The 18,753-nt window shown below is 33.0% G+C and overlaps 1 protein-coding gene and 1 long non-coding RNA gene across 6 annotated transcripts; one reads left to right on the top strand and one right to left on the bottom strand.

Moving 5' to 3' along the window:
- Positions 1-9,934: 9,934 nt before the first annotated feature.
- LOC145123330 (uncharacterized) lies at positions 9,935-12,945 on the top strand. 5 transcript variants are annotated; one of them, XM_079058542.1, is made up of 5 exons: positions 9,935-10,239; positions 11,430-11,478; positions 12,121-12,327; positions 12,488-12,620; positions 12,721-12,945. In XM_079058542.1, the coding sequence occupies exons 3-5, from the start codon at positions 12,158-12,160 to the stop codon at positions 12,775-12,777; spliced, it is 360 nt and encodes a 119-aa protein (XP_078914668.1). In that variant the 5' UTR covers positions 9,935-10,239; positions 11,430-11,478; positions 12,121-12,157; the 3' UTR covers positions 12,778-12,945. The 5 variants fall into 5 exon arrangements, with proteins under 5 accessions (XP_078914668.1, XP_078914666.1, XP_078914667.1 ...); XM_079058540.1 differs by having other exon boundaries at positions 12,110-12,327; XM_079058541.1 differs by lacking the exon at positions 11,430-11,478 and having other exon boundaries at positions 12,110-12,327.
- On the bottom strand, positions 9,950-10,654 carry LOC145123331 (uncharacterized). Its single transcript, XR_013715100.1, has 2 exons — positions 10,350-10,654; positions 9,950-10,281 (listed from the first exon to the last, which is right to left on the bottom strand). It is a non-coding gene; the product is annotated as an uncharacterized LOC145123331 (long non-coding RNA).
- Positions 12,946-18,753: the final 5,808 nt, after the last annotated feature.

The following is an 18,753-nucleotide window of genomic DNA, read 5'->3' as shown; positions in this document are numbered from 1 at the left end:
TTTTCATAGCTCGAAGAGGAGTCTTTCACGAGAGACAGCTCATATTCAAAGAGGACAGTGGGAGTCCTATTCATCTAAAAGAAATTCCAGTATAACCTAATGAAGGAACCTTAGAAGATACTAGCTCTCGACCAGAGGATGAGACTCCTTTTGAGCCCATTGATAATACATTACGTATTCGCCGATCAGGTAGAGTTAGCATGCTACCAACGTTCTATGGTTTCCATATAAAGTCTGATGGTGACACGTTTATTAGTGATGGTACACTGGTAAATTTGGATGAGCCAAATAACTACAAGGAAGCAATGGCGAGCCATGAGGCTGGCAAATGGAAAGAGGCAATGGACAACGAGATTCAGTCTATGTATGACAACCAAGTTTGGAATTTTGTTGATCAAGAACCCCGTCGAAAGACAGTTGGTTGCAAATGGATCTTCAAGAAGAAGACCGACATGGATGGGAAAGTACACACATTCAAAGCACGACTGGTTGCAAAGGGCTTTACTCAAACCTTTACGGATGACTATGATGAGACCTTTTCACCAGTGGCTAAGATCAATTCTATTAGGATAATACTTGCCATAGCTGCCTTTCATGATTATGAAATATGGCAGATGGATGTTAAAATTGTTTTCCTTAATGGGAAGTTGGCTCCCCTCTCTCCTCCCCCCTTTGAGCTCGTACATTCGTTGGGTGATCCCTTGCTCTTGAGGATGTTTACATTAGCCATCCATAGGGTTTTGTACATGCAAAATTTCCTAATAGAGTGTGTAAGCTTGAGAAATCCATTTATAGATTAAAACAAACTTCTCGTAGTTGGAATTTTTGTTTCCTTAAGAAAGTGAAAGATTTTGGTTTCTCTAGGAGCGAGGATGAGTCTTGCGTGTATGTAAAAGTTAGTGGGAGTATAGTAACTTTCCTATTATTGTATGTTAATGACATACTCCTTATGGGAAACGACATTCCGACCTTGCAAGAAGTGAACTATTGGCTCGGGAAATGTTTCACCATGTAGGATCTTGGGAAAGTTTCCTATATTCTTGGGATAAGGATTTTGAGGGATAGAAAGAAAAGACTTATTGGTCTTAGTCAAAGTACTTACATGGATAAAAACTAATGCGTTTTAGTATGCAAAATTCCAAGAAAAGGGAACTGCCTATTTCAGAGTAATGCCAAGTTGAGTAAGACTCAAAACCCTAGTACAGATGAAGAGTTAGTTGACATGAGTCGAGTCCTATATGATTTGGCTGTAGGATAGATCATGTATGCTATGACATGTACTCGCCCTGATATGTCTTTTGCTTTGAGCATGGTTAGTCGTTTTCAGGAAAATCCAGGCAGAGCTTATTGGATTGCTGTAAAGAACATACTTAAGTATCTGCGAAGGACGAATGATATGATTTTTGTCCTTGGAGGCAGTGATACGTTAAGAGTAAATAGATATAGTGAGGCCATCTTTCAGACAGATCGAGACAACTTTTGTTCTCAGTCGGGCTGGTGTTTGTGTTAAATGGTGGAGCAGTGACTTGGAAAAGTTCCAAGCAGAATGTAGTAGTTGATTCTACCTGTGAATCAGAGTACATTGCAGTAGTGAGGCATCAAAGGAGGCGGCTTTGTTAAATAATTTCATCAGAGATCTCGGAGTAGTCCCGACCATTCAGGATCCATTGGAACTTTACTATGATAATGAAGGTGCGGTTGCTTTGACTAAAGAACCCAAGGATCAAGGTAGATCCAAGCATATCGACAGAAAGTACCATTACATCAGACATTGAGTTGAAGAATGTCATCTTATGGTGAAGAGAGTATCCTCAGAAGATAATCCTGTTGATCCTTTCACGAAGGCTCTGAGTAGGGTTAAGCATAACCACCATTCTAGGAGCATATGCTTAAGATATGATATTAGTTTTAGTAGTTAGTTGATGTTTTGAAAGTTATAACAAAATATATGTAATTAAATTTGGTGATTAAGTAATAGAGATTATTTATGAGTATGGTTATTGCCTTTTTCAATTATTTATTCTTGTGTTTCGTTTTGCATATTTTACTTCTCGAAAGATTTGATTATTCGAAACTCCACATTCGCTCATATTTTTGGAAGTAAGTAGTGAATCAAGACTGTTATGAATAGATTGCAGATTGTCTATAAAGATTAGACATTGCAATGGTTGCTGCAATATTCATGAGTACTTAGAAAAATGGAGATTTCGAGTATTGGATCAACCCACGCTCAGGGAATTACTTCATGGATTATATCACGAGTAATTCTGAGATGATAATGTCTTATATTCTTAAAATGGATAAATATGAGTTGTAATTTACAAGTCGGTTGTGCATTGGGGTTACGTAAACGCATCAGTAACGTGATGTTGTAAAGCGTAGTATCATGCATGATTTGGTGAGTAAAGGATACAAGCATATGAGTCAAAATTTATTCGTTCCTTTTGCCCTAACAGGAAAAGCGATATCTTTGGGCCCCTCGGTGATTTGGTGTTGACATTATAGTGCTGGGCCTAACCAGGACTAAATTGATGTGTTCAATTAGTAAGTCTTATAAGGTCATCACAAATCGGGAAATCGGGAAATAGAATTTTGGACAAGAGTCGATTATAATCCATGTCTCATGTCCATACGATATATTGTAGAACGAAAAAAGTATTTGATCACTTATCTTAGGATAAATATCTGATCGGATCAGAATCGGGAGTCGCTTTGGGAAGCACCCCTTTGCTGTTTGATTTAGAAGTTATACTTGCAATTATAGTTATAGACTTATCCAAGTGAGAGACTGTTGGATTAGGTGTCTAAGACAATAACTAAATTGGTATATACTTAAATTAAAAGTAGAGTACTTTTGGGTTACCCTCAAAACTAGTAATTGACAGAATGACTTTTTGGAAAAAGAGGTTAATTTATTGATTTATTATAAGATTAATAAATAGTAGTAAATGATTTATTATAAGATTAATAAATAGTAACAAATGATTTATTAATATATTATGAGATTAATATAGTAATTAGAAATAATATTGTTTAATTAATAATTAATCACAAATTAATTGGAATTAATTTTGATATTAATTAAAAGTACAAGGACTAAAGGTGACAATGTTTAAAAGTTGAGCATTGAAGAATTCCAGAACCTTCCCATAGGGGGGATGGTTTTGGAGGAGGTTTCAAGGGTTTCTTGGAAGCCTTAGGGAGCAAGAAAAAGGGATAAGGGTTATCCAAGAAAACCTATCTTATCCTAGACTCCTTACTCACCTATATAAACCCCTTATGGGTTCATAATTTCGGCCATCCCATTCTAAGAGCGTTAGAGCCAAAATTCCTTCCCCTCTCCTCTTTCCTTTAAAGTCTTCTATTGCTAGGGTTTGGGTACAAACCATTAGAGGCACGAGATTTATGGTGCTTACTTTCTAAAGCTTGTTGAAGAAGGAATTATTGATTATTTACTACAATAATCAAAGGGTATGTAAACCCTAAAACCCTTTATATGTTTCGAAAATAGTAGAGTACTCCTAAGGTTCTTGGTGTTCAATTGTTTGCTGCAAATCAATAGAGAAAACTTAGATCCAATAGTTTGCATGTGAACTTAAGGTTAAGTTTTTCCGCCACATATTTTTTGTAACCTATAAAACCTATTATTTACTAGCAAGACAATAGCTAATCAAGCGAGAGAGCTGCTAGTTCGACGGGATAGTAGAAAAGAACAGTTGAACGGCTTTGCCCAACTGGCTGTACAGGTCGGTTAAAGGACTCACCAGGACGAGATCCTTGCTAGACAGGAATCAAGACTACACAGCCTTAGCAGCAAGCCATTACCGTCTAGACAGGAACTTCATGTTCCCCACGCATGGCTACCGACTGTCGTATAGAGGGAGACGTCAGGATAACTGTGCACAGGCCATTCATAATTATTCTCTCAACACCAATCAGAATAGGAGAAGTATAAGACAAGGAAAGATGGACCAAGCAGAGACCGGTACTCCGTATACATTTACAATGGTCCCCCCATATATATGAAACCCTAACTATAAAACAGGAAGAACGCATCCATAACAAGTAGAGTTTTCATACTCCCTTCTCTCCAGATACTCATACTCTCTTCTTCTAAGACTAACTAGACCGTTGGAGCTCCCTCCCGGGACCTCCTGCCAGGGCGCGACTGGCGTATTACTTGATTGTAGCTATAGGTTCTCGGCATGGATCTCTTTGCCAACGCTGTATCTCACCCACGGAACGAAGCTACAACAATATATATATATATATATATATATATATATATATATATATATATATATATATATATATATATATATATATATATATATATAGGGTGAGGTTCAATAGAGAACCATAATTAACCAAGGAACCAATCGTGAGCGTCGGAAATCATAACGATCAACGGCCAATGAAATAGATGTACACTTTTACATTGGACGCACACACACCAGATTATACCAAAAAATCCACCCTTTACAAAAAAATCCACCACTTTTTTTCGTTTAAAATTTTTTTTAGACCATGTTTTTTATAAAAAAAACCGAATATACCGTTGTTCACGATTTTTCGTCCTCTTTCCATAGAGATCCATGATGATATATAAAAAACAAACTTTTTTTTTCGAAAAAAATCCACATCATTTTCTTTGATGAAAAAAGTTAAGGTCTGTTTTTTATAGAAAGAAAATTAATAAATATATATATCAAAATTCATATTTTTTATACTTTTTAAACATAGATTCATATTCATGTTAAAAGAAAAAAAAACGATATTTCAGTTCAGATTCACATTGTGAACCTGTTCAGATTCATATTGTGAACCTGTTCAGATTCACATTGTGCATAATAATAAGTCAGATTCACAGTGTGAATCTGAACTAATCGGAGCTTTTTCACATTGTGAATGTTAAAATTTGAAATATTTACAGTTTAGATTCACAGTGACACTGATCGATGTTTTTTTTTTTGTTTTTTTTTTCTGAACCTTCTCAGATTTACAGTGTGCATAATAGTAATTCAGATTCACAATGTGAATCTGAACTGTTCGAGATTTTTCATATTGTGAATGTTAAAAATTGAAATATTTACAGTTTAGATTCACAGTGTGAATCTACACTGTTTCGAGGTTTTTTTTTTAATCGGTGTTGATGTTTATTAATAGAGTATAAAAAATTAATATTTTTGGTATAATTAGTTTTTTTTTGATAAAAATAAACTTAAATATTGAAAAAACTAAGAAAATTAAGTGGGTTTTTTTCGAAAAAAAAAGTTCATTTTTTATATATCATCATGGATCTCTATGGAAGGATGACGAAAAATCGTGAACAACGGTATATTCGGTTTTTTTTTTCGATAAAAAACCTGGCCTAAAAAAATTTTAAATGAAAAAAAGGAAGTGAGTTTTGTTATAATCCGGTACATATGCGTCCATTATAAAAGTTTACAACCCTTCATTTTGCCATTGATCGCTTTAAATTCTGACGCTTTGGATTGGTTCATTGGTTCCTTGATTAATAATGGTTTTCAATTGAACTTTCCATATATATATATATATATATATATATATATATATATATATATACACACACACACACATATGGGAAAATACGATATTTTGAAAGTTATTAATGGTAAATATGATATTTAGAAATTAAGTTGGACAAATATGATATTTGAATGTTTAAGAAAGGCATATATGAAATTCTCACATTAATATTCCACATGTCATCTTCTTGTGTTATTCATTAATATGTCACCTAATAATTATTATATTTAAGCATTTATACCTTCTAATTTAAACATCCTAAATTTAAGCACCTTACATTTAATTCGCTAAACACAAAATTTTTACAGGATTTGAATTCAATCCCATTAAATCAGCAATTCAACAATTCTTATTCAACTATTCCTTCAATTCGATAAATATCCCCGTTAAAATTTCCAATTTTTAAGGCTACTCTGGATCTCTTTTCCTTCTCCAACGACAAAGATCTCCGATCTCTATTGGCACCCTTAAAAGCTACAAACCGAACATCTTTGAACTCCACCCTCTTGAAAAAACAACATTTTTTCTCACATCTTTCATCCTCCTTCTCCCCATGTCAGTCTATTTTATTTCCTATAACTGAAACACCAATGATGGACGACCTCACCGATTTCTTTATTTTTTCATTTATTTTTATTTATTTATTCAAAACATCATGTAAATAACTTCCAATTTTAATTTTTTTGCTATCTAGACATTGATGATGTATCAGGTGTTTGATTTTTTTGTCGATCTTCCATTTTTGCTTCTTGGTTTCATGAGTTTGATATGGAAGATCTGCAAATTTTTGGTTTCAAGTGAGTCGTTTGCTTTTTTTTTCTTCATAAATTCAAGGTAATAACTCGTCTTCCCTCATTACTTTTGTGATTTCCTTTATTGCATCAGATTTCTGACTTCATTGTTGTTGGTGAGATGACTAACATGGATATAGTGGTGATAGAATTTTACAAGACATATTAAATAGGAGTTTAGTTGGTTTAATAGTTTACGGTTTACATCTTAAATAAATATAACAATGTGTATAAGGGTTAATGCCAAAAAAGAGGTATAAAGTTTGACTAAAGAACTCAAACTTCATTTTTTTCCTGGAATGACGATATTGATCATTAAGTTCACAAATTCATTCTGTTGATTGCCCATTCTAGTATTGTTACTTTACCACAATGGATACAATCAAAGTACATTACTACAATAAGGCAAAATAGAAAGTAGATTGCTATTTTTTGCATTTAGCCCTTAAAACGATAATACTTTGTACATGTAGTACTATTATACGCATACTTGGTCCAGTTATAATCATTTACCTAATTCTAAACCCATGTATAGGTTATTAAACACATTTAATCATATGGATATAATATTTTGATAGAAGTTTTGATTTATAGGTATCTAGATTTGGGAGTTATTAGGAACTTGCTTCTGGTTTAAGGTCAAATACAAAACATCTTATCATATTTCATACTTTTATGCCACAAGACATTAAGATTTGTTGTAATACACAATTTCTCCTATCTATTCGGAGAAACTTGCTTAAGTATTTTTCCCTATTTTTTCTATTTGGATTTTTGTTCAAATAATAGAGCCATACTCGCCCTCTTAAAGTACGTTGCAGGTTGTAAATTCCTCTATTGAAACAGGGCAAGAATTGCACATGAATTAATGTTAACAAACTATGAACCTACAAATTTTTGGTTTCAAGTGAGTCTTTTGCTTTTTTTTCTTCATAAATTCAAGGTAATAACTCGTTTTCCCCCATCACTTATGTGATTTCCTTTATTGCATCAGATTTCTGACTTCATTGTTGTTGGTGAGATGACTAACATGGATATAGTGGTGATAGAAATTTACAAGACATATATTAAATAGGAGTTTAGTTTGTTTAATAGTTTACAATTTACATCTTAAATAAATATAACATTGTGTATAAGGGTTAATGCCAAAAAAGAGTTATAAAGTTTGACTGAAGAGCTCAAACTTCATTTTTTCCTGGAATGATGATATTGATCATTAAGTTGACAAATCCATTCTGTTGATTGCCCATTCTAGTATTGTTACTTTACCATAATTGATACAATCAAAGTACATTACTATAATAAGGAAAAATAGAAAGTAGATTGCTATTTTTTGCAATTAGCCCTTAAAACAATAATACTTTGTACATGTAGTACTATTATACGCATACTTGGTCCAGTTATAATCATTTACCTAATTCTAAACCCATGTATAGGTTATTAAACACATTTAATCATATGTATATAATATTTTGATAGAAGTTTTGATTTATAGGTATCTAGATTTGGGAGTTATTAGGAACTTGCTTCTGGTTTAAGGTCAAATACAAAACATCTTATCATATTTCATACTTTTATGCCACAAGACATTAAGATTTGTTGTAATACACAATTTCTCCTATCTATTCGGAGAAACTTGCTTAAGTATTTTTCCCTATTTTTTCTATTTGGATTTTTGTTCAAATAATAGAGCCATACTCGCCCTCTTAAAGTACGTTGCAGGTTGTAAATTCCTCTATTGAAACAGGGCAAGAATTGCACATGAATTAATGTTAACAAACTATGAACCTACAAATTTTTGGTTTCAAGTGAGTCTTCTGCTTTTTTTTCTTCATAAATTCAAGGTAATAACTCGTTTTCCCCCATCACTTATGTGATTTCCTTTATTGCATCAGATTTCTGACTTCATTGTTGTTGGTGAGATGACTAACATGGATATAGTGGTGATAGAAATTTACAAGACATATATTAAATAGGAGTTTAGTTTGTTTAATAGTTTACAATTTACATCTTAAATAAATATAACATTGTGTATAAGGGTTAATGCCAAAAAAGAGTTATAAAGTTTGACTGAAGAGCTCAAACTTCATTTTTTCCTGGAATGATGATATTGATCATTAAGTTGACAAATCCATTCTGTTGATTGCCCATTCTAGTATTGTTACTTTACCATAATTGATACAATCAAAGTACATTACTATAATAAGGAAAAATAGAAAGTAGATTGCTATTTTTTGCAATTAGCCCTTAAAACAATAATACTTTGTACAAGTAGTACTATTATACACACACTTGGTCCAATTATAACCATTTACCTAATTCCAAACCCACGTATAGGTCATTAAACACATTTAATCATATGTATATAATATTTTGATAGAAGTTTTGATTTATAAGTATCTGGATTTGGGAGTTATTATGAACTTGCTTCTGGTTTAAGGTCAAATACAAAACATCTTATCATATTTCATACTTTTATGCCACAATACATTAAAATTTGTTGTAATACAAAACTTCTCCTATCTATTCGGAGAAACCTGCTTAAGTATTTTTTTTCCTTATTTTTTCTATTTGGATTCTTGTTCAAATAAGGTAAGAATGGAGTCATACTCGCCCTCTTAAAGTACGTTGCAGGTTGTAAATTCCTCTATTGAAACAGGGCAAGAATTGCACACGAATTAATGTTAACAAACTATGAACCTACATTTCCAATGAAGGCTCTTAGGCATATTCTTTAGTATATTTGTTTCTTAGCTTTTCATTAGTTTTCATATCAATATTTAAATTTATATATTAGTTGCTTAAAACAAGCCTTAAAAATTGTTTTTTTTTGTTCAAGCATTATACTTTGAAAGTACAAAGCTAAATATGGTAGCCATTAACAAGTATAATGTATGTGTATCTGTGTTTATACACTTCCGAGTATCAATTTTGTTGAAAAGAATCGACACATCGTCAAGAACTCAAGATTATATCAATTTTAACGGTTAATTGGTCTTTGGTCAAGAACTTAGGATTGTATCATTTTGGTATGTTATTTAACTAGTCTTTGGTCAAGATCTCATTTACTCGTATAGGCTTTAACCCCTACCAGAGACCAGATCAAATATTAGTCAGTCGTTACAACTTACAACATGAATTGTCAAGTTTGCTATGCTTTTAACTATCAACTTGAACTTTTTGTAGATTTTAATACTTTATGCTTATCATCAACAAGCTTTTTTAATAGTGTTAAAATTTGATTGTTTGATTTTTTTTTTTTTTTTTTTTTTTTGTGGTTGTAGAAATCGAATTTTTACCATTGGATAGTTATTATAATATATTTAAATTAGGCATGACAATTCTCGATACAATTCGTGACTAGATTAAAAGAGTCGATATTTAAACATGTTTTGAGTTTTCTAACCTACCAACCCGTCAGGTCGTTTATTAAATGGGCCGTGTTAAGGTTTGTACCGTTTATGTTTTTAATTAAAAAGTTATTTATTTATTAAATGTAGTAAGTCAACGGTAACAAGCACATGCAATTTGTAATTTGTTTGCCTTTCCTTTTGTTACTCAGTTACTACCTTTCCCTTTAACCTTTGTTCACATTTTTGTTTTTACCATTTTGCCCTAAATCTCACAAAATTGAAAATACTCACGCGAGACACTGATGAACGGCCGGTGAACGCCTTCTCCTCGTCGAAAATCCCAGCTCGCCACCGCCAGTAGCCGGTCGCCGGCTGTCCGCCAGTTGTCGTGTCTCTTCGGTGCTCAACGGATAAGGAAACAGAGCAGAATATTGATGCTCCGTCGATAAGACATTAGCCACGACGACTGCCTTTCCGATTCCCAGGTTTTCCTCTGCGATCGATCTGCTGTTGCTGCGCTTCCCTGCTCTCAATCTTCTGTTCTGGTATGCTTTCTTTTTTCATATTTAGTTGCTTCAGCAGTTAATCTGTTAATTCACACAAAATTTCATATTTAGTTATATGTGTATGTGTGTTTCAGTTTTTGATGTCATACCTGTACAATTCACAGATTCGCACAAGTAACTCAATTATTTCTTCCATTTTTGATTTTGATTATTTCTTATATCTTGAATTGATAACTCAATTTATAGCATCTTACTTTCAGTAGGTTTACCGACCCATATAAAAACGAACCCATAAGGGTCTTGGAACTGAAAAAACTGACTTGTATGGTTTGGGTTGGATTTTAACCAAAGACCTACCCATTCTTATCCCTGGTTTAGAGAAGGTAGGTTCCTTAATCATTTAGAGGGGTCATTCAAGAGAGGCCATTCAGAGGCTATATAAAACGCAATGATTGTTGGCTTATTCAGAAGTGCATCTGAATAATTCAATTCAGTGGTTATTAAACGATAAATTTTATATATTGGTTATTTGGTTTTAGTTTATCCAAAACACCGTTTGATGTTTTGGTTTTTTGTATGCGGTAAAAATACAGAGTTTCGTCTACAACCTAAAAAAATTGTGATTTTCAATTTATAAGTTCCACAATTATTAAAAAAACCCAATCCCATTAATCCAAATACAAATCAAAAGTCCATGATTAGGTAAATAGAATAACCAATCAATCAATCCGAATAAGAGTTGGAGCAATTTTTGTTTGGGTGTCGAAAATAACAACAGTTATGTTTGGATATAATTATGCTGTTTGAAGTTGTAGTAACTAATAACCATATAATAACAGAAAAGACATTCTTGTCAAAAAGTAAAAAAGTAGTTCACATTGAAATCTTTTCAACTAGCTCCAACTTTCAAAATAAAAGACATAATAAAGTAAAATATCATAAAATGGTATTATTGCATTTATTTTGAATGCAGCAAGTGTAGAAATTGCATATGAAAGCTTTTTTTTTTTTTTTTTTTTTTTGCTTGCAATAATTCCACTTTTACTGAACTAGTTAACAAGTAAAAGCAAGTTTTGTTTCGACTAAATTGCACGTATTTCACTTGTTAACTGGTTCACATAAGTACTTACTTGAATTATGAAAGAGCCCATAAGTTAGATTTAAATAAATGTTTTGGGCTTTGGGCCAAATAAATTATATCGAATTATTGATTCTTCATCGATCACCAGGCTTCTTCTTCTTCATCGATCAGCTCAGCAGGCTCGGATTTTGAACCAGGTATGTTAGTTAGGTTTAGGTCTACGTATACGAGTTCATTGATAAAACTGCGTGCGTTATTTAATTTTGATTATCAGGCGGTGGGTATGTTTCACCATTTGTTACTTTCTAGTTCTGATTCCGCGTTCTTCATAGTTTTGCTGTAATACATAGCTTCTCATTTCTAAATATTTCATGTTATCAGAGTGGCTTACCACCATTAATTTCGAGTTCTGATTCTGCCTTCCTTTTAAGTTGGGATCCATATTCTTTAGCATCCGATTTTTTTGGCTCTTACAATTTTTTGTTTTCATTCAAGTTTATGAATGCCTACCAGGTGTTTGATGTTTTAAGTTTATGAATGCCTACCAGGTGTTTGATGTTTTGTTCCTTTTAACACCACTACTTTTACTTAATCCTCAAACATGCCTAGTCTTCTAGTTGGAAACACTTTTGTGAATTCTTACAGTTTTTGTTCTCATTCAAGTATCCCAATTAGTATATACAATGTCCCCTAAATGACATAGTGGCTTATGTGATCCATATTCATAAAGATGCCCTTTTTATATACATAACATAGTTACATCTTCTATTCTCCAACTTCTAATATGTGATCCATATCTATATAACCCCTTTTCCCCTTATGTGGTAGTTGTGGTGCAGCTTCCTTGGGACATAAGAGAAGCGTGAGATATAGAACATGGTGGCTGCTTCCGCCTCCTTCAGGTGGATACTGCAACTGCATAAAGATGTTCCAAAAGCTGCAAAATTTTACAAAGAAGGCCTTGATTTCACCATAAATGTGTGTACTCTCCGGTGGGCTGAACTTGAATCCGGCCCTCTCAAGCTCGCTCTCATGCATTCTTCCAGGTCACTTTCAATCCCCTCTCTCTCTCTCTCTCTCTCTCTCTCTTTCTCTCTCTCTCTCTCTATATATATATATATATATATATATATATATATATATATATATATATATATATATATATATATATATAGCGATATAAGTTCTTCTGTATATACACTACAGTGAGATTGAGGTTCAGAAGGGATACTCGTCACTGTTATCATTCAGTGTGACCGACATTAACAGCACGGTGACTAAACTCATGGCTTTAGGTGCAGAGATGGATGGGCCTATCAAATATGAGGTCCATGGAAAGGTAATAATAATAATAATAATAATAATAATAATATTATTATTATTATTATTATTATTATTATTATTATTAAGATTCAAAAAATTGTTGCTTTTGTTGGCAGGTTGCTGCAATGCGTTGTATTGATGGTCACATGTTGGGTCTTTATGAGCCTGTTTGAAACATTACATTTTAAAACCCAATAACAACCATTTTCCTTTTGATTATCAAAGTGTATTCTTAAGTCTTAACAACAGGTAGATTGTTTGTAAGTTCTCTTTTTCTTTCATTGAATTTGTAGTTCCTGCCTCTTCAATACATACAGATTTTCATATTGCTCTTTTCAAAATATCGTATTACTGTTGTATTCTTTTCTTTATGCTCATTAATATCATCAAGTCACAATGAACTTGAAAAGAACTTATTAGAAATATTTGATACTAGTTTGGTAATTGGTAATAACCACAACTCAAAGTATGCAAAGTGGAAATTATAGCAATTTTAAGGGTTTCACCCTTTTTTTTAGTAACATAGTATATAACTAGTGGGTGGCATGTGTTGTGCCGAATTTATTAAATTTATACTTTCCACACAAATGACACAATTTTTCTAATGTTTTCTTACATAGGGACCATTTCTATAAATTTGTTATTAAACAATGACCATTTCTCTAGTTTTGTGAAACGTATGGAAAATTTCTATAATTTTGCTTTTGGCATGGGTTATTTTTGTAGTTTTGTGAAAAGCATCATAGAATATTTTTATAAATTTGTGAAACATAGATTTTCTAATAGGCAGGGACCATATCTATAGTTTTAAGAATCATATGAACTATTTTTGTAAATTTGTTATAAGGAAGAGGATATTTATGTAACTTTTTGAAACATAGGGACCATTCTTGTAAGATTGTTGTAGACGAGTGAAGGATAATCGACATCGGCAAAAGTTATCGGACCATGTGTATGTGAGATTGTTGTAGACGAGTGAAGGATAATCAACAAAAACATTTGGTAGCTCTTTCAAGGAATCCAAAAGGAGAAAGAGTGCTTGAATTTGAGGTAGTCAATGATTTTGACTCTTTCTTCCTTAAAGTAATGGAGTGTAGGTGTAACAACTCGTTTTCACTCTTCAGTACAATTTAATATAAACAGTTTATTTATAAAATTCAAATTTGAAAGATGTTACTTTTTAGCCAAAGTAATCATCATAAACATGTAGGAAACATCAATACGATTTCAATAGATATATAGAACGCTTAAATCTGACTTCGTATGAAGAAGTTATGATTATTTGAAGTTTTGCGTTCAACCCTATATGGCAAAGCGCGTCGTTAAATACGAATCAGAGATAGATGACTTATTAGCCCGAGGAATCTAAACGAAAGTCATAGTAATCGTAAAAGGCAAAGCATACATATAGAGAACGTCTAACTCTGACTTCTTATACGAAAGTTATGATTTTTCAAAGTTTCAGCGTAACAGTCTGCGACACAAAAACCGAAATTAAGATCGGTTGATTATTGGGCAAAAAAATCTAAACGAGAGTTGAAGATATCGTCAATACCTATCCGTTGATATAAAGACAATTGAGAATAGATGTCGTACGAAAGAGATATGATTTTTAAACGGAGTTTAGCAGTCTAAGCCTTCTAAAAATAATAAATAAAAAATAATGTGAGAATTAGCCGACAAAGTCTAAATGAAACATGTAGATCTCGTCAATAGCTACGCGTGGATCTAAATAACGTCAAAAACGAAGCTTGTATGAAGAAGTTACGGAATTTACAAAATTTGCGTTTTACGTGGCACACGCTTCTAGAAGGTGCGGCGTGGACCACCACTTTGTCGACACGTGTCAACACCAAATGCATCCCTACTACGTTGAGCGTAGCACTATCCCTACGCTGAGCGTAGCTCCCCTGATTTGTTTTAAATACTTCAAATTTCTCACTCTTTTCCTCATAACTTTCTCATCATCTTCCTTTCTCTATTAAATTTTCCCGCACTTTTGAGGTCAAACTTTAGGATTTTTTATGGATCAGTAACGAAGCTCTGAAGCGTCAGAGAGCCCGATGAAAAGAAGATTTCAGAGTCGAAATTCTGCCTGCGACCTTCCTGGTTTTCGCAAGAAATTCCTGTAAGTTGAGTTGCACTTACTATGCTTTAAGTGTAACTTATATTTATATTCATAGTCGTTGTTATGAATGCATAAATAAGATTTATCAGTAATTCCATTCATAATACTGATTGATCTACTTACGTGATAGGTGTCTAGAATGGTCACGTTGGCTTGGTTGTTGGATTATAGAAATGCTATATGCCGAAATGGTCCTGCCTCCCAACTGCCATGTCTGGCTGATCCATATTTGATAGAACTCTCGGTATTCATTGGGATTAGTGAAAGAACTAGCTTTCATTACCAAATTTTCATAGATATTAATAAGTTATAGTATCATAACTTAATATTTGTTAAGCGCGTTACCCGCCAGTTGGATCGCCAGTAGGATCACCTATATAGCTGTCAATCGTCTGAGTAATTGTCTAGGTGAGTTTTCTACCTCTAGTGTATACTCCAGTATGTATCCTTTGTATGTTAGGATATAGTTGCCTTGTAGTATGTATTAGGCCACTAGACTAGCTTAGTTAGTTGCCTGTCAAACTTTTGAAAAAGAAGAACTGGCTTTCTTTGAATTTGAAGTAATCAGACTATCCCAATTATGACACTCATGGAGAAAGAATCTTAATAAATGTGTTTGTCTGTTATATACGTGTTGACATATTATATGGGGAGTTGATGGCGGTCCAACCTCGGGCTGAAGGCCAATAGACTCGGGCGGAGTAGCGTTATGTTAAAGGCCAAGTAGCAGATCAACTTTATGTTGAAGGCAAAAGTAGCGGATCAACTTTATGTTGAAGGCCATTATGTGTATTATTGGTGAATTGGTGAATGGTTTTGAGCCATTATGTGTATGCATTGTATATGTGTTGAGGTATATGGTATTTTGGGGAACTCACTAAGCTTCGTGTTTACCCAATTTATTATAAATGTTTTTTAGGTACTTCATTGGTTCGTGAGAAGGGCAAGGTTCGAATGTACACACGTGCACTCGCAACATGTTTCCGCATAATTGTAATTGTACTATGATATATTCGAATAAATAAAAATGAAAAATTTAGGTTGAAAATGGGGACATTCTAGTAGAGGTTTATTGGGAGTGAGATACGGTAGGGCTGGGTGGGGGTAAGGGGAGGGTTATTTATTTATTTCTTAATTTTTAATTAAAGTTATTTTATTAAATTAAGAAAAAAATCCAAAAGAAACTAAAAAGAGTATAAGAGTCTTTTCATGTGGTTGAGGGACCAATCATGCAAGTTTTAGAAACCATAGGGACCATGTTTGTAAAAAAAAGCAGAGACTAAAGTTGTGACTTTTGGTAAACCACAGAGACCATATATGTAATTTTATAACAAAAACCATTTTTGTAGATAATTTTAATCCTAACAATTGTAAGGAGTTCTAGAATTTAGTTATCATGTCTAAAGGAGGACATAATTGTCCCCGTTATTCCCGTTGAAGTAGGTGAACCCGCCAAACCCTTTGTGGAAGGGGTCGAACCCGCCCAAACTGTATCCTTTCCAACCCATGTTCCCCATTTTCCTTCTTTGATTCCACCCTCCCATGATTTCTTGAACCCCTTCAACACCCATCTCTTTCTCTATTGCTCTCCTCCCGATGATCCCTCTTGTCCTTCCAGGTCAAACTCGCTTAACAAAACCTCTACCATTTCGTCTTCCCTAATGTCTAAATCATCACCTGTCATAATTGTCAATGGTTAAGATAAATTATGATTCAAATAAACGCAATTATATTCAGGGCCGGCTCAAGCCGATTTGAGGCCCGGGTCAAAATCGAAATAAACGAGGCCCTTTTAAATTAAGAAATCTAGAATCAAATAATTAAATTGTGTGTGTATGTGTGTGTGTGTATATATATATATATATATATATATATATCTATATATCAAAAAAGTGAATATATGGTAGTCATGTATGTAATATTAGGTATAGAACAATCAAAATCGACTTCATTTTGATTAACAAAAAACACAATTTTCTTTCATTTTCAGATTTTTCTTATTGCTTTTGAACTAATATTATTTTTGATTTCGTGATTCATCCCCAACATCTATGTATTTCGAATGTGTTTTTTTTATTAGACCTCTAGTAGGCTTCATAACTTAATCCGACACCACCTTACGTATATTTGCATTGTTTTTTATGTGTTATGGAAAGAGGTTTATTAGGTTTTTTGATGTACACTTTCAATCTTTCACTATAGTTTTTTGTATTAAATTTCAATACGGAGACCTACAGGTAGTTGGCAAAATATTCTTATACACGGTTTGTGGTGCAATATTAAACTTATAAAACTCCATAAAAAATTATATACAAAACCTATCATAAGCACTAATAGAGGATGCAAAAAAGATGGTAGAGATGTTTGATTGCATTTTGTTAAAATTATGTAGTTTTTGATGGTTCTATACCTAATATTAGATACATAACAATCACATATTCCCAAACCTTATATATATATATATATATATATATATATATATATATATATATATATATATATATATATATATATATATATATATATATATATATATATAGTTTAAGGGTGTGAGTTAAATACTAAAACTAATACAACTGTTAGGTTGCGTAAAAAAAAAATACGAACACAAACCAAAAAATGGAACAAACCATTTTGAAAAAACAGCGGTTTAGTTTTTGCATTTAAAAAGACCAAATTTTTAGGTTCGGTTTGACATTTGTTTATATAAAACTCGAAAAACATAACCATACGAGATTATCCAAACGACAACCTTCCATATATAAATTTAATTGATAAGCATATTATACATTAAAATATGTAATGTGTCTTATTCTTAACATTAGGAAATACCGACTAATTAAGAGTATGGGGGAAATTGTATCCAGTTTACGGATCACATGCTGACGTGTCTTGGCATACGTGGAATTAAGCTAGACCATGTCACCGTATACGGTGGCATACCTTCCTTAAATGGAACCCTCAATCGAACCAAGTGGAATACGTTCTTACCCCCCAATTAGTTCATTATTTCCCTCCTGATACCCTTTTCTCGACCGTTAAAACCAAAGCAATGTCTGCCTCGTCTGGTCGATCCGTCAACAGCCTTCATCTCTAACACCATGGCGATGATGAACAATGTACCCCATGTGATTGTAAAGAAGGAATCAACATCGAAAGGACCGCATGGACTGACGATAACGTAGGTTGAAGGTTTTGGAACTGCAAAAATTCCTTGGTGAGTATTCCTTCTCTTTACGTACACCCTATTTGGTATCTTTAGCTGGAATATATATATATATATATATATATATATATATATATATGATAATTGTAACCCTAATTGTGTTCTTCCTTTTTAATCAGTCAAGTGAAGGTCCACAATGTAAATTTTTCCTGTGGAAAGACGATGAGTAGATGGGTAGATGATCATCACATCAGAATTTTTTTGGTTTTTAGATGTATGGGTACATGATCAGGGCAAGTTAATGTATGGTAGATATAGTTTTTGGAAATCTGTGAACATTTGTATTTGATGGCAGTATTGATAGCAACTTTTGTATGTAAATTGTATGAAAGAATGATCCCATGACTGTATGGCAGTGGTAATGATTGAATGACTCATATTCATTTGTTATGAATTATTATTCACATTATGGGTACCACTTGTTTTGTACCTTTGTGTACTTAATGATATGTATGTGGTAAAAGTATTACACATCGTCGGGCATATGGACCACACTTTGTCTATTTAAAATCGAATTGAATTGTGTGTACTGGTCCCTTATGTGAAAACTGTCATAAGGACAGAATCTGGAACAATTTAAAATTGGCATTATGTGGTATTGGGAACATAACTAACAATAACAAATAAGTCCTTGTCATATACGTCCTTGCCAAGAATTTTAACCATATAAGGCCTTGCCATACATGCAATACAACAAATAATTAAAAATAACAACCAACTTAATAACAAACAACCAAGTTCACATTAGTAGCAGATTAACATCAAAATCCCGAGTACATAGAGTCAAAAAAAATT

Source organism: Lactuca virosa, chromosome 7, assembly GCF_052849685.1.
Source record: "Lactuca virosa cultivar CGN04683 chromosome 7, Lactuca_virosa_CGN04683_v6, whole genome shotgun sequence".
Classification (NCBI taxonomy): domain Eukaryota; kingdom Viridiplantae; phylum Streptophyta; class Magnoliopsida; order Asterales; family Asteraceae; genus Lactuca; species Lactuca virosa.
The sequence above is the reverse complement of the archived record's forward strand: the minus strand, read 5'-3'. Positions and strand labels throughout refer to the sequence as shown.

What these genes read in the sequence shown, in the direction of transcription:
- LOC145123330 (XM_079058541.1), top strand. Translation starts at nt 12,158, where the DNA reads ATGGTGGCTGCTTCCGCCTCCTTCAGGTGGATACTGCAACTGCATAAA. An exon ending in GCTCTCATGCATTCTTCCAG is followed by an intron (nt 12,328 to 12,487) that starts GTCACTTTCAAT and finishes TATACACTACAG; the next exon opens with TGAGATTGAGGTTCAGAAGG. An exon ending in AATATGAGGTCCATGGAAAG is followed by an intron (nt 12,621 to 12,720) that starts GTAATAATAATA and finishes TTTTGTTGGCAG; the next exon opens with GTTGCTGCAATGCGTTGTAT.